General features: G+C 46.1%; 1 protein-coding gene across 1 annotated transcript in view; it reads left to right on the forward strand.

The window, feature by feature from the left end:
* The window catches only part of LOC6598384 (zwei Ig domain protein zig-8), a 64,464-nt gene that overhangs the window by 2,374 nt on the left and 39,971 nt on the right, over positions 1-22,119 (forward strand). Inside the window, exon 2 of the mRNA XM_026994260.1 lies at positions 20,252-20,370. Within this exon, the coding sequence (XP_026850061.1) occupies positions 20,322-20,370 (49 nt within the window). The 5' untranslated portion in view covers positions 20,252-20,321. The remainder of the gene's footprint in view (positions 1-20,251; positions 20,371-22,119) is intronic.

Consider the following 22,119-nt stretch of genomic DNA (forward strand, 5'->3'; position numbering starts at 1 on the left):
TTCCCCCCAAAAAAGATACCCTATCTTTTGGTTTGCAAAAACATACTTCAAATGCACATTTTTCCGGTGTGTTTTTTTTTGGGCTCGGTTTTTCGGTGGAAAGTTTACATCGCTTTGGCATTGTGTTGTGTAGAGGGAGTCCTGTTTTTTTTTTTTTGTTTTGGGCAAATTGGTTTACAGAGAGTGCGCTCTCTCTCTCTCTCGCTGGCTCTGTGCAACAACTAGTACCCATCCGCCCTCCCGCCTGGCCCGAAATTCGCGTTGTTTTCGCTGTTGTGATTCCTGGCATAATATTTATACTCGCTCCGGTCCGTGCGCCAGTCCCTGGCCCTGCCCCGTGCTCCAGTCCCTGCCCCGTGCGCCAGTCCCTGGCCCTGCCCCGTGCGCCAGTCCCTGCCCCTTCTCCATGCTCCAGCCCCATGCCCGTTTTTTTCAGCATATTGTGATTCACTCAGGCTCTCGCTTTTCTCTCTCTCTATTCTCTGGCCCTCTTCCCCCCCCCCGTTTTGGGAAATCATTTGTTAACCAGGCGGTTTTCGCACTTCCTGTTTGCATAATAAAAATACAGGCATCCCTTGCAGGATATTTGCTGGGGGTATATCAAAAGGAAAACATAGAAAAAGGTGTTGGGGAGAGAATTTGAGGCACCAAAATGATCTTTCTTTTCGGTTCTCAATCCGAAAATTCAGATATCTTTTAAGTAGGGCCGGAAAATGCCTGGGAAAACATTTCCATTGAATACTTGTGAGTTTTTGTGGTTGCAAAAAATTCTTGAAATTTCCGAATTACAGCGCATCGATTGTTGGAAAAGTAAGCCACAAAATAAATAAACATAAAAAAGGGACAAAGGGAGAGAGAGGAAGAGAGGGGGGACAAAGCCCTGTGGAAGGGGGGAACCGCAGCGAATTGGAAAAAGTCAAATGTGTGTGTGTGTGTGTGTGTGTGGGAAAGCTTTCAAATGACAAACATTTCAATTAAATTCCAATTTGAATAAATTCCTAGCAACCAAAAACAAACTTCATCTTCGCCCCCACCGCCCTCCGCGCATTTCCTAGAGAAAAAGTCCCAAATAAAATAAAATAAAATCAAATAGAAAGTGAAGGGGTGGGTCGCCGGGGGGGGGGGGGTGGTAGAAAGAGCAAACGGAATGTAACAAGCAGAAAATTACATCAGCGACGGACCGAAAGTCCGCAGAAGCAAACAGAAATGCCAAAAACAGAGCGGCAGTGGGCAGAAAAGGAGGCAAGAAGAGAGAGAGAGAGGGAGAAAGAGAAGAAAACGCACAAGGAGCATCAGAAACTAATTAAGAGAATTGCAATTGACAATGAAACGAGGGACTAGAGACGAGAGACGAGCGACGAGCGACGAGAGAGACGAGCGACGAGAGAGACGAGCGACGAGCGACGAGAGAGAGGAGCGACGAGAGGCGATAGAACCAGCGACGAGACTGTACTCCGCACGGAGTTGACTGCGACAGACAGACGGCGTCGCGACGACTTCTAGTCCCATAATGAGCTTCGGATTCGAACCTTGGACCCGCCCAGCCAGCCTCCATCCACCCCCCTGCAGTCACCTCCTCAAATTCAAAGCCGCAGCACTCGTCGATACGTTGTTCTACGATGCAACTCTGTGGCTGTGGCAAATAGAAAGCCAGATCGAAACGACTACCAGATGCTCATTAGCGATTGACGGCAGGAGCGCAGGGCAGGCCGAGGTGTGCTGCTGTATGACGCGTACTGGGTGTGGGTCCCAAAAGAAAAACTACTTATAAAAGAGGGAAACTAGACTGAAGGACACAGAGAGTTCTCCATAGAGAGAGTGCGAGAGTAAGCGGAGAAGCACTGAGTGGGAGTGGGCGTGGGGGGGGGGGAGGGGGGAGGGAGTGGGCGTGGGGACCTTCCTTCTATCGACCTCAATTCACGGGCGGCTTTCTGGAGCTTCAAATGAAATTGTAATTTTATACAAATCGCTGTCGCAATCGCCACAAGAAAAGTCGAGGGCCGATGGTTGGAAAGGAAAACTTGAGAGGGAAAACTGGTGGGGGGGGCACAGAGTGGGGAGGGGGTGTGGGGGGTAGTGGGGCATACGTGCCTCTGGCTTTCATGGAGTACTCTCGTTCTCCCCGCTCCCCTCTCCTCTCTCCTCTCATGTACGTGACAAACGAAAATCAACTATTTCCTATTTCCACCTTTAATTCTCGTTTCTCCTCTCCCACTCTCCCTATCTGCCACCCCCCTCCCTGCCCCACTGATGACCACAATTTGTAGTCATTGAGTGTGCCGCCGTCTCGAAGGAAACAGATTTCTCGGCACAAGGAGAGCAGAGAAAGAGAAAGATAATGAGAAAGAGAAGGCAGCACTCTACTACGAGTTCAATGAGAGAAAACGAGCCACTTGTGCTGTTCACTTAAATAGTTGCAAGTTAATTAAGTTAAAATATGGCTGCCAGGACTGGGGACTGGGGAAAGAGAAAGTGGCCAGTGCCTTGGAGTGTCGTCTATTAAATGAAAGTGCACGAAACTCCAAAGACAAACTCATCTTCTGATGACTTTCTTTCGCATGTGAATGTGTCCTGTCCAGTGCCATGTCCTCTGAAGTCCTTGCCCCTTGATGACTAATAGCCATAGATGTATTTAAGAGGCCAAACAGAGAGAGAGAGAGAGAGAGAGAGAGAGTGCGAGTGGGAGAGATCAAAGGGCGGTAACTAAAGAGATGATTCTATGTATGCGTGTGTGCGGAATGAGTGGAAATACTGGCAAGAAATGACAGGGGGAAAGCTATGTATCTCTCATAAGCAATCCAATGCTGGAAGGATCTTCTTCCTTACTCATTCCAGGACTCATCCTCGACAGCTGGTTCGTTGCTGGTTGATGGATTTACTCTTCTCTGACATCCACCCGATGGTTGGCCAGATAATCGGCTTATGTAATGCAAGAAGTGGTGCAGGAAGAGGAGGAGGGGGAGGGGGAGCTGCTCTCGAAATCTCAGAATCCCATAATCAGCCGAGAGTTTCTTTCACTCCGATTGGCCACGGCCCTGCTCTGCCGATCTTCTAGTGTGTATACCCAGCACTTGTACTTCCGCAGCGGGCATATTCATGCGTAGCTATTCTCCCGCAAGACAAATTCTAAAGGGTACACGTCTGCCGTCTCTCCGCCCGAAGCCGAGGAGGCGTATGTATTGTTGCTTTTCTGCCCGAAGCCGAGGAGGCGAACATACGAAAAGAGAGAGCGCAAATCCAATGCAAATACATTGGCTTCTACGTTCGGCTGTTGATCTCTCGCTTGGCTCTGCTCTCTTTTTCGCACGGCAGCGCTGCAGTGGCTCGGCTGCAGGGGATCGGCAGCGATAAAGTGACTCGGCAGTGGCTCGGCAACGCTGCAATGGCTCGGCAGCGCTACAGAGGCTAGGCAGCGCTGCATAGGAGAGGCAGCGCTGCAGAGGCTTGGCAGAAATTAGGTGGCTCGGTAGCGCTGCAGTGGCTCGGCTGCAGGGGATCGGCAGCGATAAAGTGACTCGGCAGTGGCTCGGCAACGCTGCAATGGCTCGACGGCGCTGCAGTGGCTCGGCAGCGCTGCAGGGAATCGGCAGCGATAAAGTGACTCGGCAGTGGCTCGGCAGCGCTGCAATGGCTCGACGGCGCTGCAGAGGCTAGGCAGCGATAAAGTGGCTCGGCAGCGGGGCTGCGGTTGTTCATTGTGCAAGGGGCAGGGGGGAGGGGGCGGAGGGATAATGAAGGAATGAATCAACTGAGACGCAGCGCTGCTCAAAGGAACAGAGTTCCGACCGACCAGGCTGTGTTCTGGTTTTATTTGTGTTTCGACTCTCCCTCTCCCTCCTTGCATTGATTAAAAATCAATAAACAAGAGGGAGAGAGAGGGAGGGAGAGAGAGAAATATGCAAGGGAAAAACTTAAAAAAACTTGCAGCTGGACTTTTGCTGGCATCACCGTAATTATTGAACTGAAACTTTCATCTGCCTTATACCTGGATGGCTGTAATAAGACCCCCCGCCTACCCATCTCTCCCCCGCCTACCCATCTCTCTCTCTCTCTCTTTTCTTCTATCTGTCTGTGCCGTCGTTGCCGTCTCTTTTCCACTCTTTCATTTACCCAACTCTTTTACGGCGCTTTTTGCTAACTTTTTCCCACTTGTTTTCTAATTAGTTTTTAATACATTTTCCCCACACACCCACACACACACACATGAGGCTGGATGGCTTATGGAGTGATTAAAGCCACTCAATGACTAATTAGCATATGGCAATGCCTTGAGAGGAACCATCGTATGGGGGCCTGGGCCACCCACACACACCCGGACATAATTTCTCATTAGAAATGTAATATATTATGCAGACCTTTTGCCGAAATTAACACTAATTGCTATGAATGCCTCCAGACCGGACCCTCAGGATGTGTCCACTGCCACTGCCACTGCCACACCCACTCTCAGTCGACGTCCCACGCGTTGTACTACCCCGAAAAACTTTTGACGCTTTTGTTTTTGGAGGCATAAAAACGACAAGCAAATGCGTCTATTTTTATTTTGTGTCTCTCTTGGCTTTTTGCGAAAAACTGATAAAAACAATGCTTGCCATTTCGACAGCCGTTTGATGGTTTGATGCTCCTGTTTTTCTGATGTTTTTCTGCTGTTTTTCTGCTGTGGTTAGCAGTTTTTCCCTCCCTCCCAACCCTCTGTTCTGGTGCTCTGTTTAGTTGTTGTTGTTGTTTTTGAGCCGCCGCCATTGCGTGACAGCCATTTGTCTCACTCCCAAAAGGAAACATCCTCCCCACCTCCTAAGAGAGAGAGAGAGAGAGAGAGTGACTGACTGACTGACTGACTGACTGACAGCGAAATCATTGAAATGTCACTTGTGCTGTCACTTTTGCCCGGGCTTTTCCTTCGCCTCCGCCTCCGCCCTCGTCTGTGTCTGTCCTGTGCCACGTATTCAATTTCCCTTTGCAAAAACCACACAGAGTGAGTGAGAGAGAGAGAGGAGGTAGAGAGATATCCCCGGGCAAGTCACTTAATGTCAGTTAATTGAGCTTCCCTTGCTCCTCACTTTCCCCAGCTTTCTCCCGTGGTTTTGCATTCAAATTATAATCGAATTTCGGGACAAAGACCAACAACAAAGAAAAAAAGGCACATCAGAGAGCTGGCGTTGCAGCTTTTCTTTTTTAAGTGAAAATTGCATTCGACAGTCGCCTCATCATATCGTATTTCATATGCCACAAAACATTTTAAATTTTAAAGCAGATTAATTAATTTGTTGGTCCCAAAAACGAGAGTGGCGGGGAGATCGCCGTCGGAAGATCCATTCGGCATTTTCGGTCCACCGAATCCAGCAACGAAATACACACAGCCTTCTGGCTACGATCTCTGGGATGCCGTTGCATGCCTCATCAATCTTTCACTGCGTGGCTTCTTCTTCTTTGTTTCTTTCTTTATTCCGCCTCCGCCCTTTCTCTGGCACTAAAAGCATTTCTGTTTCCTGTTTGCTGTTTCATGGCCCGCCCCATAAAAGCCAGCTGCATAATTTTCGGATACCCTGTACTTGCACTCGCTGGATTGTCTGGGATACACAGAATTCTAGGATTTTGGGAATAGGTATAGGAGTTTTAGGAGCAGAAAAGCTCTGTGGGACACTGTTATGGGGGCAAAATGGTTGTGGATCGAGATGCTTCAAAGTTAGAGGTGGATGTGGATCGAAATGGATGTGGATCGAAATGGCTGTGGATCGAAATGGCTGTGGATGGAGATTCTTCAAAGTTAGATATGGATGGAAAGAGATGAATGTGGAAAGAGATGAATGTGGATCGAAATGGTTGTGGATCGAAATGATTAAGGATCGAGATGCGTCAAAGTTAGAGGTAGATGTGGAACGATTGTGGATCGAGATTATTTAAAGTTAGAGATGGATGTGGATCGAAATGGTTGTGGATCGAAATGGATGTGGATCGAGATTCTTCAAAGTTAGAGATGGATGTGGATCGAAATGGATTTGGATCGAGATGGATGTTGATCGCAATGGTTGTGAGATTATTTAAAGTTAGAGATGGATGTGGATCGAAATGGTTGTGGATCGAAATGGATGTGGATCGAAATGGTTGTGGATCGAGATGCGTCAAAGTTAGAGGTGGATGTGGATCGAGATGCTTTAAAGTTAGAGATGGATGGAAAGAGATGAATGTGGAAAGAGATGGTTGTGGATCGAAATGGATGTGGATCGAGATGCTTCAAAGTTAGAGGTGGATGTGGATCGAAATGGATGTGGATCGAAATGGTTGTGATCGAAATGGCTGTGGATGGAGATTCTTCAAAGTTAGTGATGGATGGAAAGAGATGGATGTGGATCGAAATGGATGTGGATCGAAATGGTTGTGGATCGAGATGCTTCAAAGTTAGAGGTGGATGGAAAGAGATGAATGTGGAAAGAGATGGTTGTGGATCGAAATGGATGTGGATCGAGATGCTTCAAAGTTAGAGGTGGATGTGGATCGAAATGGATGTGGATCGAAATGGTTGTGATCGAAATGGCTGTGGATGGAGATTCTTCAAAGTTAGTGATGGATGGAAAGAGATGAATGTGGATCGAAATGATTGTGGATCGAGATGCTTTAAAGTTAGAGATGGATGTGGACCGAAATGGTTGTGGACCGAAATGGATGTGGAACAAAATGTTTGTGGATCGAAATGGATGTGGATCGAAATGGTTGTCGATCGAAATGGTTGTGGATCGAAATGGATGTGAATCGAGATGGTTGTGGATCGAAATGGTTGTGGATCGAAATGGTTGTGGATCGAAATGGATGTGGATGGAGATTCTTCAAAGTTAGAGATGGATGGAAAGAGATGAATGTGGATCGAAATGGATGTGGATCGAGATTCTTCAAAGTTAGAGATGGATGTGGATTGAGATGGATGTGGATCGCAATGGTTGTGGATCGAAATGGATGTGGATCGAAATGGATGTGGATCGAGATTCTTCAAAGTTAGAGATGGATGTGGATCGAGATTCCTCAAAGTTAGAGATAGATGTGGATCGAAATTCTTCAAAGTTAGAGGTGGATGTGGATCGAAATGGATGTGTATCGAAATGGTTGTGGATCGAAATGGATGTGGATCGAGATGCTTCAAAGTTAGAGATGGATGTGGATTGAGATGCTTCAAAGTTAGAGATAGATGTGGATCGAAATGGATGTAAATCGCGATGCTTCATAGTTGGGACGATCCACATCCCTCTCGATAAGCCCGCTCCTCTCTTCCCCCCGCCATACCCTTGAAAAGCGCCTGCTGTGACGGTCAAGAGGTGGTTTTGTCCCGTAAAAGGTTCTCAACGACCTCCTCAACGAACGCTCGCGTTAGGGCATCGAGCAGTCGTATAATCCCTGGGAATATCCTTTCATATTTGTTACATCTTCTCCCTTGCAAATGCACTACGTGCCGTAGGTGTGTGTGTGTTTGCGAGAAATATTGCCTGTCAAACATATCTTTGGCTTAATTCATGCGTGGCATCACCCGTCACCCCGACACCCCGACACCTTCCCCCTGCTCCCCGGTCCCAGCTCCTGTCGGGTGTATCCTCAAATCCAGAGCTCAATCTCGCGAGCAGGCAAGCAGGCGTGCGTGCCGTGGCGTTTGGTAAACCAAAAATCGACACAAACCACTTGCCCCTTGCCCCCTTGCCGCCCCGATGCCAGCGTGCCACCCACCATAAGCCGTTTGATGCAGGCACGTGAGTCAGCTTATGAAAATCAAATTTCTAAACAAAAAAAACCAAAAATGAAACATGAATAAGGTTCGCAAGCAACTGAATGTGAATGGGTGCTCGACTGTTTGATGCCCTCGCCCGCTCCCTTTCGGTGAATGCGGCACTTCTCTCGCGATAGATCGAGAATTTTTATTTATTATTCCACTTTTGTGCGGGGTTTAAATCAAATTTGCATATAAGACAGCCCTGCGAACACTACTCCGAGGCCAAAGAGAGGCGTATTATAATCAATGGCGGTGTAAGGATGCGGCATGTGTGGCATGTACGGATGAGGGTACGCCAGAGGCTGCGGGCTCTGTCTGTGTGTTTTCTGAATTGAGGTTTTCACTTCAAATTGGTTTCGGTTTTAGTTTGCTGAATGGATTTCGGTTAGCGCGCCAAGTGCTGCTGTGGCAGCACCCCCGCACCCCCGCAGCCCCGGCAGGAAGATGCTTTATGGCCTGCTCGCTTAGGCCAGGCCTCGTGTGCGTCCTGTGCGTCCTGTGCGTCGTGTGTTTTAATCGGGGGACTCAAGGACACGCAAATGTTGGCTAACAGGCAACAGTTTGCCACGAATGGAGTTGCAGCAGATAATTCAATTCTTCTCTAAGGAAATCTGCCCTAAACTATCGATAAATATCTGCCTTAAAGTGGCGATACTTTCATCCTGGCTCTTCCTTATGTCTTCACTATCCTTCACCCCATTTGGGTTCACCCCATTTTCTCTCTGGCTCTGTAGTGTGTGTGTGTTTTCCCAAGTTTATGTGCTTCTGTGGCCTCCCTCCGTAACTAATATTAACATGCCAGCAGGCGGCCACGCCTCTCCCACCCTTGCCCAACCGCCAGCTGTGTGCCCGACCATGTGTGTGTGTGTGTGTGTGTGTGTATCTATGTTATTGAAGTTGATTGTGTGGTCCCGTCCCTTGTTTAACTGCCTGCAGAGTTTGGAGTCGCCAGAGAGAAGGCCAGAGGAGGCCACAAAATGCGTGTTTGCTGATTGAAGTTCAAGCATATTTCGGCACAAAATTAAATACAAGACAGAGAACACCAAAGACAGAAGTCGAAGGAGGTGCAGAAGGTGCAGGGGGAGGTGCAGGAGGAGGAGGAGGAGGAAGGAGGAGCAGGGGAGCGGAAGAAGTAGCAAACTTTTAGGAGTAGTAGCAGCCATAGGATGCCAGTCGATTGTCAACTACTTCATTTACAGCCACGTATATCCAACAGATACATGCATGCTCCAGATACAGATCTTCGATCTAAGTCTCAACATCTCCATTTTCTAGCCGAAAAGACAAGATTCCCACAGTAATTCCGTGACGAGAAACAGTTTTCCACTTCATTAAAATATTTCTGAATGAATGATTGCACGTGTATCTGTGTATCCGTGTATCTGTGTATCCGTGTATCTGTGTATGCGTGTCTGTGTGCGTATGTCACGTACTTCCATTGAAGCCTCGCCTAAATTCTACCCATTCTACCTGTCCTTTTTTCTGCCTTTTTTATCCACACTATCTCTATAGTTGGCTCTCCTTCTTTCTCTACCTGCTTCTCCCTTTCTCGTGCAGAAATCGCTTGCCCCTTAGTTGCTCCTACTTGATGCATATTAAAACCCAAGTTGCACATATTTTTTGTGGCGACACAAAGCCGCTGAGAGTGAGGCAGAGGGGGAGGGGGAGAGAGGAACAAGTGACGAGAGTGGCATACCCTCCGGGGGGCATTCGAAACTGAAAATATGGCCTGCACCAAACCTGCTATCGATATTTTCATCGATTCTTATATTTTGTATCGATACTTTTACTAAGATTTGTTATTTTCGATTGTTTTTAGATGGTTATAAACCTTCATCGAATATATGTCTTATTAATCGGTTCTCGGAGATAAATATCGATAAGTTAACAATTTATTCCTTATATTCGATTTTCATCGGACTATTTATCGGCTTTTTAATCGATTATCTTTCCTAATATCGATATTTTTAGAGAATGCTTGAACTCTTATCATCGTATTCGCCATACTATCATGTTATTATTAATCGATATGTAAATCGATTACTTTATTTTGTTGTCGATTGTTTCCAGATGGTTGTAGATACTTTTCTTGAATATATATACACAAATAATCGGTTATCGGTGGTAAATATCGATTTCTTAACATATTCGATGTTCATCTGACTATTAATTGGCTTTTTAAACGATTATCTATCCTAACAACGATATTTTTACAGAATTGGTCCACTCGAATCATCGTATTCGCAATACTATCATATTTTTATTAATCGATATTTAAATCGATTACTTTACTTCACTTGATATCGATATTTTTAGGCAATTTGCCTTTTGAATGACCAAATTCAATTCTTATGTTACTATTTATCGATATTTGTATCGATCTTTGTCTGGAATATCGATAACTTGGCTTTTGTGGCCACAGAATACAGCCAAAAGCCGCTGCCCCAGCGTGTTGTCGAGGCTGAAATGCCAATGGAAGACCGTACACACACACACACACACACACACACGTACATACGTGCGTTCCACTTACGCAGCGTCGCAGCGTAATGGTAAGGCGGAGGGGTAGGCGGTGTGGGGGAGGGGAGCGGAGCAGAGCGGCAGCAGGCGGTAACCGGTAACGACGATGCTGGGGCAACGCTTTTAACATTCGCATTATGCATGCGGCAATGCCGCGTATGTACATATGTCTCCCCACCCCCTGCCCCTGCCCCCGCCCCTGCCCCCGCCCCTGCCAGTAGGGGCACACTAAAGTGGGGTATCGGGGCGTATACGGGTGTATGGAGGCTTGGCTTCAGCAAAAAGTCCAAAGTAGGGCATGGCACTTAATTGAAAAACTTTTATGCGGTCGACAACGCAGCAAAAGAGCGACTCAGAGACTCGGAGAAAAAGAGCGACCGACGTAGAGAGGGAGAGGGCGAGAGAGAGCAAAAAAAAAGGAAATATATATAACACAGAAAGTAAGGACAAGCGGACAGTGGAGCACAGGACACCAGAGGACAGCACCTTTTCCTACATCTGCCCCTCTCCGTGGGGGACCACCGGCAATAAAAGATAGTTTATTGTGGCTCACAAAAAGGCTTTGTTCTTGCCTCTGATACGAGAGTCCTCGTGCGAGTCCTCCGCATTGCCATTTCCCTTGATTTTGCTGTTGTTTTTCACCCCACATTAAGTCCTGGGTTTCATCATTTGCAAAAATGCCACTTTATATGCCACAGATACACGCCGCATATCCAAGTGTGTGTGTGCATATGCAAATGACTCCTTAGAAAGGAGAAAGGACCCTCAGAGAGATGGAGAGGTGGAGAGGTGGAACGCCGAGCGAGAGCTAAGACAATACTTTGGGGCTGTGTTTCTTTCGTTGAAAGTCAAATCGATTCAAATTAATTCCATGAAATTTATTCAATCAACGCTGGAAAAATATCCAAAATCAAACGGAGTAGAGGGCATGCCATGTGGCACGAGGGGGGTATCGATATTTCAGACTTTTCCACCAAAAATATCGACTTAAGGCAGGTTTATCGACACGAAGCCATTCCGCGAGGACTAGAATTAGAAGTTTGCACTGTGCCGCACATTCTGGGGCACTCTTCTGCTGGGCAATCGCTCCTCGGCTACGCGGACTATCGAAAAATCGATTAAAATCAATCGAACATGATACAAAATCGATTCAACGATTATTCAAAGAGCATTGCTCCACTTCTCGGAACTCAACGCGATAACAATCGAAAAATGTTTAAAACTATCGATATTTATCGATTAACAGCACGACAACAAACGAACACAGTGAAAGTTTTGAGTGTAACTTCTCCAAAACCAGACAATTGTTTGATTAAAGCCGATGCCCTCCAGCGACTCTGCAGCTTCGCCTCCACCGCACAAGCTTTAGATTTGTAGGATGCCACATGGAATCCCCCACCCTCACGCCTCGCCCAAGAATCCTTTGAGATATTTCACTGGCATGCGCAAATATTTGATGCTCCACAGGCGACAGCAGCTGACTGTAATGGAGACCTCATTCGCAGCAGTTTCCTCGGGTAATTGGCGCAAAGAAAATGCCTGAAATTCCAACTTCTTTTTGGGAGATTCAAATCAATACGACCACGACACTTGCAGCTGTCAAATGGTGCTGCAGCACTCTCGCTCTCTCTCTCTCTCTCTCTCTCTCTCCCCCTTTGGGGGCTGTCAAGTGGTGCGTATACGTAATAATTGCACATACGCCACGTGCGACACGTTTATTGCATTCTTCTGCATTGTTTTGGTATTTGTTTGATTATTTGCATATTGCGTTACAGCAGCTGTCGAATATTTGCGAGAACAAAATGGTTTTTAATTGCATTTCTATCGTTTTGTTTGTTGTTTCTTTTTGCGAACCCTTTTTATGAGCTGTCGAATGGGGTGAAATACTCAGCGGGAGAATCAACCAAGGTACGGTGTTCGTCCAGTATTTGTATTCTCTTTTTCATTGTCCTTCAGGGTTCTTTCAAAGGAGATTCCCCAACGGAAATGCCTGAGGCAAATCCTCAAAAAATTATTTCATTGGGTCATTCGTTGGGTCATTCTTTGAGTCACTCTTTGGTCATTTTTTGGTCACTCTTTGGGTCATTCTTTGGTCACTCTTTTGGGTCACTCCTAGGCTCATTCTTAGGTCATTCTTTGGGTCATTATTTGGTCACTCTTTGGGTCTTTCGTTGGGTCATTCTTTGGTCACTCTTTGGCTCATTCTTTGGGTCATTCTTTGGTCACTCTTTGGCTCATTCTTTGGGCCATTCTTTGGTCACTCTTTGAATCATTCTTTGGCTCATTCTTTGGGCCATTCTTTGGTCCCTCTTTGAATCATTCTTTGGCATTCTTTGGGTCATTCTGTTGGTCACTCTTTGGGTCTTTCGTTGGGTCATTCTTTGGTCACTCTTTGGCTCATTCTTTGGGCATTCTTTGGTCACTCTTTGGCTCATTCTTTGGGTCATTCTTTGGGTCATTCTTTGGGTCATTCTTTGGGTCATTCTTTGGGTCATTCTATGGTCACTCTTCGGCTCATTCTTTGGGTCATTCTTCGGTCACTCTTTGGCTCATTCTTTCGGTCATTCTTTGGGCCATTCTCTGGTCACTCTTTGGCTCCTTCTTTGGGTCATTCTTTGGTCACTCTTGAAATCATTCTTTGGCATTCTTTGGGTCATTCTGTGGGTCACTCTTTCGGGTCATTCCTAGGCTCATTCTTAGGTCATTCATTGGAAAATTATTTGGTCACTCTTTGGGTCATTCTTTGGGCATTCTTTGGTCACTCTTTGGCTCATTCTTTGGGTCATTCTTTGGTCATTCCTTGGGTCATTCTTTGGTCACTCTTTGGGTCATTCTTTGGGCATTCTTTGGTCATTCTTTGGCTCATTCAGTGGGTCATTCTTTGGTCATTCCTTGGGTCATTCTTTGGTCAGTCTTTGGGTCATTCTTTGGGCATTCTTTGGTCATTCTTTGGCTCATTCTTTGGGTCATTCTTTGGTCATTCCTTGGGTCATTCTTTGGTCACTCTTTGGGTCATTCTTTGGGCATTCTTTGGTCATTCTTTGGCTCATTCTGTGGGTCATTCTTTGGTCATTCCTTGGGTCATTCTTTGGTTACTCTTTGGGTCATTCTTTGGGTCCTTCTTTGAGTCATTCCTTGGCTTATTCTTTAGTCATTCTTTGGGTCATTCTTTGGTCACTCTTTGGCTCATTCTTTGGGTCATTCTTTGGTCACTCTTTGGCTCATTCTTTGGGCCATTCTTTGGTCACTCTTTGAATCATTCTTTGGCATTCTTTGGGTCATTCTGTTGGTCACTCTTTTGGGTCACTCTTTGGCTCATTCTTTGGGTCATTATTTGGTCACTCTTTGGGTCTTTCGTTGGGTCATTCTTTGGTCACTCTTTGGCTCATTCTTTGGGCATTCTTTGGTCACTCATTGGCTCATTCTTTGGGTCATTCTTTGGGTCATTCTTTGGGTCATTCTTTGGGCCATTCTCTGGTCACTCTTTGGCTCCTTCTTTGGGTCATTTCTTGGGTCATTCTTTGGTCTCTCTTCGGGTCACTCTTTGGTCACTCTTTGGGTCATTCTTCGGTCATTCCTCCCTTTCTGTGGCTCATTCTCTGGCCGCCTACTCTGGAGCATCCTGTGCGAAATTCTTTTCGGCCATTTCTCTAGGGACATTCTTTGGGTCTTCGGCTGCAGCCATTCTCTGGGGCTGTGCTGCATTCCCTGGTACATCATTGCCCCATCAGCCCCACCCCGCCCCTCCCCTGGCTTCTCCACACGGGCCCTAAACATTTTAATTGGATATGGATAACACGGAGGCAAGTGCGAACAGGGGGTGTGGCATCGGGATGAGATCTGGTCAGCAGCGGTCTGGTGGCGGTGGCTCCGACAGACAGGACTCACCTCCCCTCCAGCCAGCGCTCTCTTGGTCTCTCCTTCAATCGCTCTCTCCACCTATCTCTGATGCTGATGATGATGCTCCGGTTTCTCCGCTTGTGGCATGCCTCTGCTTGGCCTCTATCTGTCCGAATGGAGAACACAATGATGGGGCGTGGGTCAGGGGGGGGGGGGGTGGGGGAGGGTTTGACTGTCGGTTGAGATTTTCCCCAAGCTCGCGTTCTAAATGAAAATCCAATGACATGCACACACACATGCAGAGCGAGTGCAATTTTGCGCCCGCATGCGGTGGCAAATTGTTCGTGCTTGTGGAGTGCGGGGTGCGGGGAGGGGGCGGTGGTGGGGGGGTGTGGGTGAGTAGAAGAAAATGAGAAAAGCGCAAAATCATTACGATTTGAATGCCATAAAATGCGTTTTCCTCGTTTCGTTTCGTTTCGTTTCGCAATTGTGGGACCATTCAGAGGTCCTGCAGCAGGCCGGTGTAGGGGGAGGGCGGTGGGGCTGGGCGGTTGGCTAAAGGAAATTCCAGGGTATTGTCTGCTTAACCGCAAAGTGAGCGATTGGGAGTGGGAGTGGTGGTGGTGTCCTTTTTTTAGACGACAGCTAAACACTTTTCACACGCCCCCCACGCCCCCCACTACCCTCTCTCCCCTCCAGTGACATAATAAACTGAAACTGTCAGTGGCATGCCCCATGCCGCACCCATATCCTGCCACACAGAGAGAGAGAGAGGGAGAGAGAGAGGGAGAACTTCAACACACAAAAGGCGTTGCTGTGTGTGCTTTTCCCCCCAATTTCTTTTTTTCCGAGCATTGACCAAATGCGGAAGAAACAACAGCCACACCGGAATGAAGGGTGCATGTTGCAACACCTACACCTCCTCCACCCTCCCCCCCATCGGTAGGCAACACCTTGTGGGGGGGGTGGGGGGTAGCTCAAAAGTTGATTTCGCTCTCCCCGAAGCCACACGAAGCCCAGAGAAACAATCAAATTCAGCTTAACGATGGAAGCACTTGACTTACATACGACAGCAGCAGCACACAGATGCACAGATACACAGATACACAGATGCACAGATACATCTTTGTAGGGAAGAAGAAAGACTTGCTTTGAGCCAGAGAAATCGAAGGATGGAAGCACAGGGACGGCGACGGGGACTCCCCTCCCGCCACTCGATCCAATAAAATGTTTTGTGGCTCTATCATACCCTGGAAAAGTGGCGGGGGGCATGCCCGCACTCGCAATTTTCCAGGGGAAATCGTTGGGTCCTCAAATCCCCTACCAAAAAGGGTGCCATCTGGAGCCACCCGGGCTCTGGGTGGCAGCCACTGCCCCACAAGGAAGGGGCATCCAACCGTTCGAGTCCCTGCTCTGCCACATAGTTGGCTGTGTAGTTTTTCCCTCTCAATTTTCTTTTGCTTTTCTTTTGGCCTTGCTTTTTCTGTAACCCACTTTACAACTTCCTCGAGTGCTGCCGCTGCCGCTGCCGCTGCCGCTGCCGCTGGCGGTATAATCATAAACTGGTGGCGCCTCAAAGTATGCCAATGCATGTGGTGGCCATGTTTTTTTTTTTCTTATTTTTCGAGCGAATTAAATTGCATTTTGTATTGATTTCAATTAAGTTTCTGCAACGTCGGAAAGTTGGCCTGTGTTGCATGTGGCAAGAACGTCTTTATTTGATTGATTTGTTCGATTGCCAAAAAAATGTGTATCTCAAGAACGGATTTGGCGGCACGTGCCACGCGTCGGGGCAACACCTCCACCTTCTTTCGTAATCTACTAAAAATGTGATTTTAATGTTTTCTTAATATCCCTTTCGCCCCCCCCCCCCCCCCCCCTCCCTTGGTTTTCCCCGCACCTTTTTTCGTTGAGGAAACTCACTTTTAAGGATGTAACTCGATATTTAGGTGGTATCCTGCCCCTGCTGCATGCCACATTCCAACCAACAAAAATGTCAAATTTTGTGGCCTTTCTTCTAATGGAAAATAATGCTCCTTAAAAGCCAATTAAGCGCCAGGACCTCTCGTCATAATTCACATGAAAGTCGCAGGATGCCAATCAATGCAGGACATTCGAGAGTGCAGGCGGCACTACAGAGAGGGGAGTGGGGGGGAGAGAGGGGGGAGGAAACGAATAACAATTCGGGCTTTTAATTTCATTGCCTCTGAGCACTCCCCTGGGAATCGCATGATAAATGAAGGACCCGTCGACCCAGAGCCAGAGACGGTCCCCCTCCCCTTGTACAGAGTTCATTCACACGCCCTCGAGCATAATTAGTGGCTCTGTGTCCTGCCCCTGCAGCAAGGACTCCGCCAAGGTCGAAGAGCTGTCAAAGTCAAAGCATACTCGTAGATTATTCATTTGCCATTCAAAAACAAAGTACTGGCACAATTATTTGACAGCGTTGCCACCCCAACCCTCCCCCCCCCCACGATAATCCCCCACGCGGCGACTGGCGAATGTTTCGGAACTCAAGAGCCATACCCGGCAATACCCTGTAATTTGTATGAAAGAAATGTTTCAAAAATCAAATAAAAGTCTTTTGGGTCTCAGGGAAGCCATATTATTGGGTGCTCCAAGGGCAAGCCTTCCAGGGATTCCAGTGGGTCCTTGGCCTCCCACAGAAACCCTCCCTCGGTTAGGGTATTCCCTTCAAGTGGAGCACCGCTGGATATTGTTTTAATGAAATTCGAATTGATTCCACATCCGCCCTGCACCCCCAAATGGCAGCCATTTTGTTTACGCCTGAACATTTTAATCTAATTTCAATGTTCTCACCCACAAAAAAAAAAAAACAAAAAGAAACGAACGGGAAAAGTGAAAGTGAAAGTGAAAGGCAACGAAGCGTAAATGTTGAAAAGTTTGCCATTCAGCGGGGCAAATGCGGCAAATACACAGAGAACACTTTTAGGTAGATTCGCGTGCAACATTTTTGTGGTCACCCCTGCCACCCCTGCCACCCCTGCCACCCCTGCTGTCAAAGCGGTAGTAAAGTTAACGCCAATTGGCCCACAAAAAAAAAGCAAACAAAAAAAAAGTGGAAAGAAAGAAAAACGCACTCAATTAGCTTTGATTAAATGAAAGCAACCCTCGCCGCAGCCAGCCCCTCGCTGATTCGACCTTCGGGCATTGGGCATTTGAAAAACATAGCGCTGACAGGCCTGAGCGGGGGGTGGGGGGGTTTAGGCCACTTCGATCGGCCATAAATTGGGTTTAAAGTTGATTGAATTATGGGAGAAGGGCTTGGAGATGGCCAACAGAAAGAGTCGAAAGGTATTTCAAGGATGGGAAATGCGAACAGAGCCACAGCGCTGCTAACACTCCAGGTTAACAGGCTGTTAACGTTACCGGCCACCGCGCACTGTTAACAGACAGGTGTCAAGGCAGTGCTACAGCGAGCTGTAAGAGCGAAACGTTAGAGCGAACTGTTACAGAGCACTGTTAGAGCGTACTGTTAAAGCGCACTTTTAAAGAGCACTGTTACGGCGCACCGTTCTAGCGAAGTGTTACAGAGAACTGTTAGATCGTTCTGTTCGAGCGCTCTGTTACAGAGAACTGCTACAGCCCACTGTTAGAGCGCACTGTTAAAGCGCATTTTTAAAGCGCATTGTTACGGCGCACTGTTAGATCGTTCTGTTCAAGCGCTCTGTTAGATTGCTCCGCTACAGCGTTCTGTTAAAGCGCACTGTTAGATTGCTCTGTTCCACCGCACTGTTACAGCGCACTGTTACCGCTCGTACGACTGTCACACGATTCGTTATGCGAACGCTGGCAGATCGGCCTGCAGCCGACGCTCTCTGCCTGTGCGTTTCTCTCTCTCTCTTTTCTCACTCTCCCTACACACGGCTCTCTTAGCTCGCTTAGCACTTGATCCACTGTCCGCAAGCCACCAATCCAATCCAAACCATTGATTGCCTTGAAGAATAATCCCTAAAAATAGTCCAAAGCTATCTTGTGTGTGTGTGTCTGTGTGTGTGTGTGGCATTAAGGTCTTAAGGGTAATTGCAGAGCTTCTGCTGCATTTGTACTTGTCGTTTTATTCGGATTTGATTTGACCCCAAAAATGTTTGCCTTTGACAGCTGTTGTTCGTGGCTCCTTCTGTCCTTAACTATGCTGCCTGCCTGCCTGCCTGCCTGGATGCCTGCCTGCCTGGATGCGATGCTGCCACTGGTTGTTGCAATGGTCTGCTGCTGCCTTTTCATTTGCATTTTGCAGTTTGCTTTTTTGCGCCTAATTAAGAAGGCCAAACGATGCAGGCCTGGAGATGGACAGGATCTGCTCCTGCTGCTGCTGCTGCTGCTCCTGCTCCTGCTGCTGTATATCCTTTGAGGCAACACAGTGGCTTCCCCTGGCTTATTATCTCATCTAATTTACGGGCTTTCCTTCTTGCCTTTTCCCAGCGCTCGTTTTTCCGCTCGTTTTTCCACACCGATTCAAACTAAATGAAATCAAGTCGTGTAATGAGCAAAAAACTTGTGGAAAATCTGCCTGCCAATGAATGCCCCAAACCCAAACCCCAGCCCCTCCCCGCCCCCCGTCCACCAGGAGTTCATAATTTTTCCGCCCCTGGGCGTACCTTTTTCGGACATGGAAAATGTACTACATTTTCATGAAAACAATTTCGCGCAATGCGCTGTAATTTTTTTTTGATTTTTGAACGAAAATTGTAATTTTTGCATGGCCCCTCCCCCCGCCCCACGATGTCCCATGGGGAAGCCCTATAGTGGCCAGGACATCTGTGCACGTCCTGTCCCGTCCCGTGTTCGGCTCCTGTGGTCCTGTTAATGTGTCCATTGTGCTGGTTAACAAAACCAATTTGCCTTAGTGGATTTTTATGTTGCAACTCCAGAGTCCGGACTGCGGACTCCGGACTTTTGTATGCGGTTTTCTGTTGTTTGTTTGTTGGCTTGCAGTTCTGTTTGTCCATTTTTCAGTTGTGTTTGTCGACAGTTTGTTTTGCTTCTTTTTCTTTTTTTTTGAATTGCTGTTTCCGCCACCAAATGGTTATGGCTCTTTGGCTTTCACCTTTAATTGCAATCGGATAACAGAGAGCCGCATAAAGCCTTCTAAAATTAAATTCAAGCAAAAACCAAAACTAATCAAAGAAGAGGAAAAACCCGTTGTGATATCGGCGGTAAAAATAATTGATTAAATTATTCATGCTAACAAATTCTGCAGTGGTTTCACAGAAAACTTGTGCCTCGAAGAAGACGTTGCCTAAATCATAGGAGGAAATTGGACAAAATTTCAAAAAATCGTCGTCATAATTTAATTTAATTTTTGAAACCTTTTAAAATATTTAAAAAGATTTTTAATAATTATAGAAATTGATTGCCGCAAATATCAATAAAATCTTAGGAGGAAATTTAATTTTAATGGTTGAAAATTTTTCAAGTATTTCGAATATGATATAAAAAACGTTGGCATGGACCTTTTTGGAAAATTTATTTAAATTTGAAAAATATTTAGCTTTTGACAAAAAATTGTTTTAATAATTTAATTTTAATTGTTGAAAATTTTTCAAATATTTCGAATATGATATAAAAAATGTTAGCATGGACCTTTGTACGAAATTGATTTATTGATTGCCGCAAATATCAATAAAATCTTAGGAGGAAATTGGCAAATATTTAGTTGTAATAATTTTATTTTAATTGTTGAAAATTGTTTAAATAATACCAATATAATATAAAAAACGTGGGCATGGACCTTTGTTCGAAAAAAATATATTGACTGCCGCATTTATGAGGAATTTGGAAAATATTTGGTTTTTGTTGACAAAAAATTGTTTTAATTTTTGAAATTTTTTTAAATCATACCAATATGATATAGAAAATTTTAGCAAGGACCTTTGTACGAAAAAGATTTATTTTTGGCTAGAAATAAAATTTAGACGAGGGCGAAGGCTCAGATATGCCTTCTTTAAAAGTGTACCTCGAAAAGCCTTTAATCGAAGAAATTTAAGACTTAAAATTGTACTTAAAGGATCGTTCCAAGGACTAGTTACCCATTACGCCATTCCTCTATAAGTTTTATGATTAAAATCCCCAGCCTTTCTTATATTAAATTCTTCTTCTCTCTCCTTTTTTTTTCAGGCATCAACTGAATAAAAAATTAAGTTCCTGAAGTTGCAGCAGAAGAATATAAGCACTATATAGATCAAAGATGTCAATGAATTGGGCCCTGTATTGGGGCATAATGTGGGTGCTTTCAGGTAAGTTCTCTCTCATCTCTAGGATATTTGTGGAACGGTGCTGCTGTACCCCAGAAACCATCGCCGTATTCTTGTTCGAAATTCGCGTCACGTAAAAACAATTTCGCTGTCGCTGTCGCTGTCGCGACCCGTAGTCTGTACAGAAATTGTTTTATATCATCTCTTTTCATCTCTGTCTCTATTTTATATAAACTGAAAATTTAAAATAACAAGCCGTAAGCGTGCTTTGATTATTGCAAGAGCATTTTCAGCGCATTGCAAATTGCAAATTGAGCAGAAAAAAGGCATAGCCGCCACGCCCCCCTCCCCCCTCACCGCCTGCACATTCACGGCGAAGGTTGAAGGTTGACAGGGAAGGACATAGGGCACAATGCTTGTTGGAATTTGAGTAGTACGTTTGTGCAGGAGGTGGTGGTATGGAAAAAAAAACGGTGTCCTGGCTTGTTCTCCGATGAAGCGATATCCTGCCTCGGTCGGAAAGTTTACTACAGGATGTGTGTGTGTGTGTGTGTGTGTGTGTGTGTGCATTCCATGTGAAATGTGAATTTCATTCAGCAATTGAAATGCATAGAGCATTCCGGACTTCAAGTTGGCTTCCAATAATTCTTTGGGTGGGGTGCAGGGCCACCGAAGGTAAATACCATTTAAATGACTTTTCTGCAGAAAAGAAAAAAACCAGTGCTGGAGACAGACAATTTAGGGGCTCTACCCGGAGAAAGTTGGCGAAAGTTTCCCAGAGCAAATCGAAAGAGAGAGCCCCTACCCACCATTGACAAAACACGAACGAACCCATTTCGATTGCGTAATAAATTTATTTCATTTTTGTTCCCATTTCCATTTCCTGTTTTTGCCCCCCCATTCGCCATCCCCCCAGAAGCTTTTTGGCTGAAATTAATGTACAACTCAACGGCTGGCAATGGCAATCAATAAAATGTCAAGGCCCTGGCAAAATATTTGGTCGGATTAAAGTCTGAAGCTTAGCCACTGTCACTGCCACTGCCACTGCCGCTGCGTGTTTCGGGAGGCGCCACCCGAAGGAGAGATCAAAGGGCAGGCTGATTTTAATGGGGAAAGTAATCAATACAGCAAAAAGCGAGAAGGCGAGGGCAAGGGAATTTTTAAAAGAAAAAAAAAAATGCTTTTGGTGACCCCGATCCCCGATAATCGTTATCAAAAGCTTGGCCGTCCAATCGAGAAATAGAGTTCCAAGGTTTTCTTTGGGTTTTCCCCCCAATAATACTTTTCTTTTGCTGGCGCAAAGAAAACTGAAATTTTTGGTGACCCCGATCCCCTATATAGAGAGAATTCCAAGCTTTCCTTCGAGTAACCCTCTCGTGGATCGTCATTGTCCATTTGATGGCATAATTGCCCCCACCATTTTCAATGTCAAAGACATTGTCTCTCCCACAGAGATCCATCCAGGCTCTCATAAGCCTTGTCACAGAATGCGGAAGAGACAAGGGGTGGACATAAATCAGTCCGATTCTCGTTGGCCACCACTGCCCCAAAGCTGTTGTCCAACGTGGCCCAACGAGTTAAATAGTTCCATAATGCGGGAGGGACAGAAAGAGAGAGAGAGAGAGAGAGAGAGAGAGAGAGAGAAATATGAAGGATGCCACAAGAAATGCCATGAAATGAAGTCCCTTTCTGAAGGGGACTGATGGAGGAGGAGTCTTAGCGAACGAGCGAATGAATGAATGACCTACAGAATGATGGAATGAGCGACTTATAGAATGACTTACAGACTGA

The sequence above is a fragment of the Drosophila persimilis genome, unplaced genomic scaffold, assembly GCF_003286085.1.
Source record: "Drosophila persimilis strain 14011-0111.01,24,50 unplaced genomic scaffold, DperRS2 tig00001632-arrow-arrow-pilon, whole genome shotgun sequence".
Classification (NCBI taxonomy): Eukaryota; Metazoa; Arthropoda; class Insecta; order Diptera; family Drosophilidae; genus Drosophila; species Drosophila persimilis.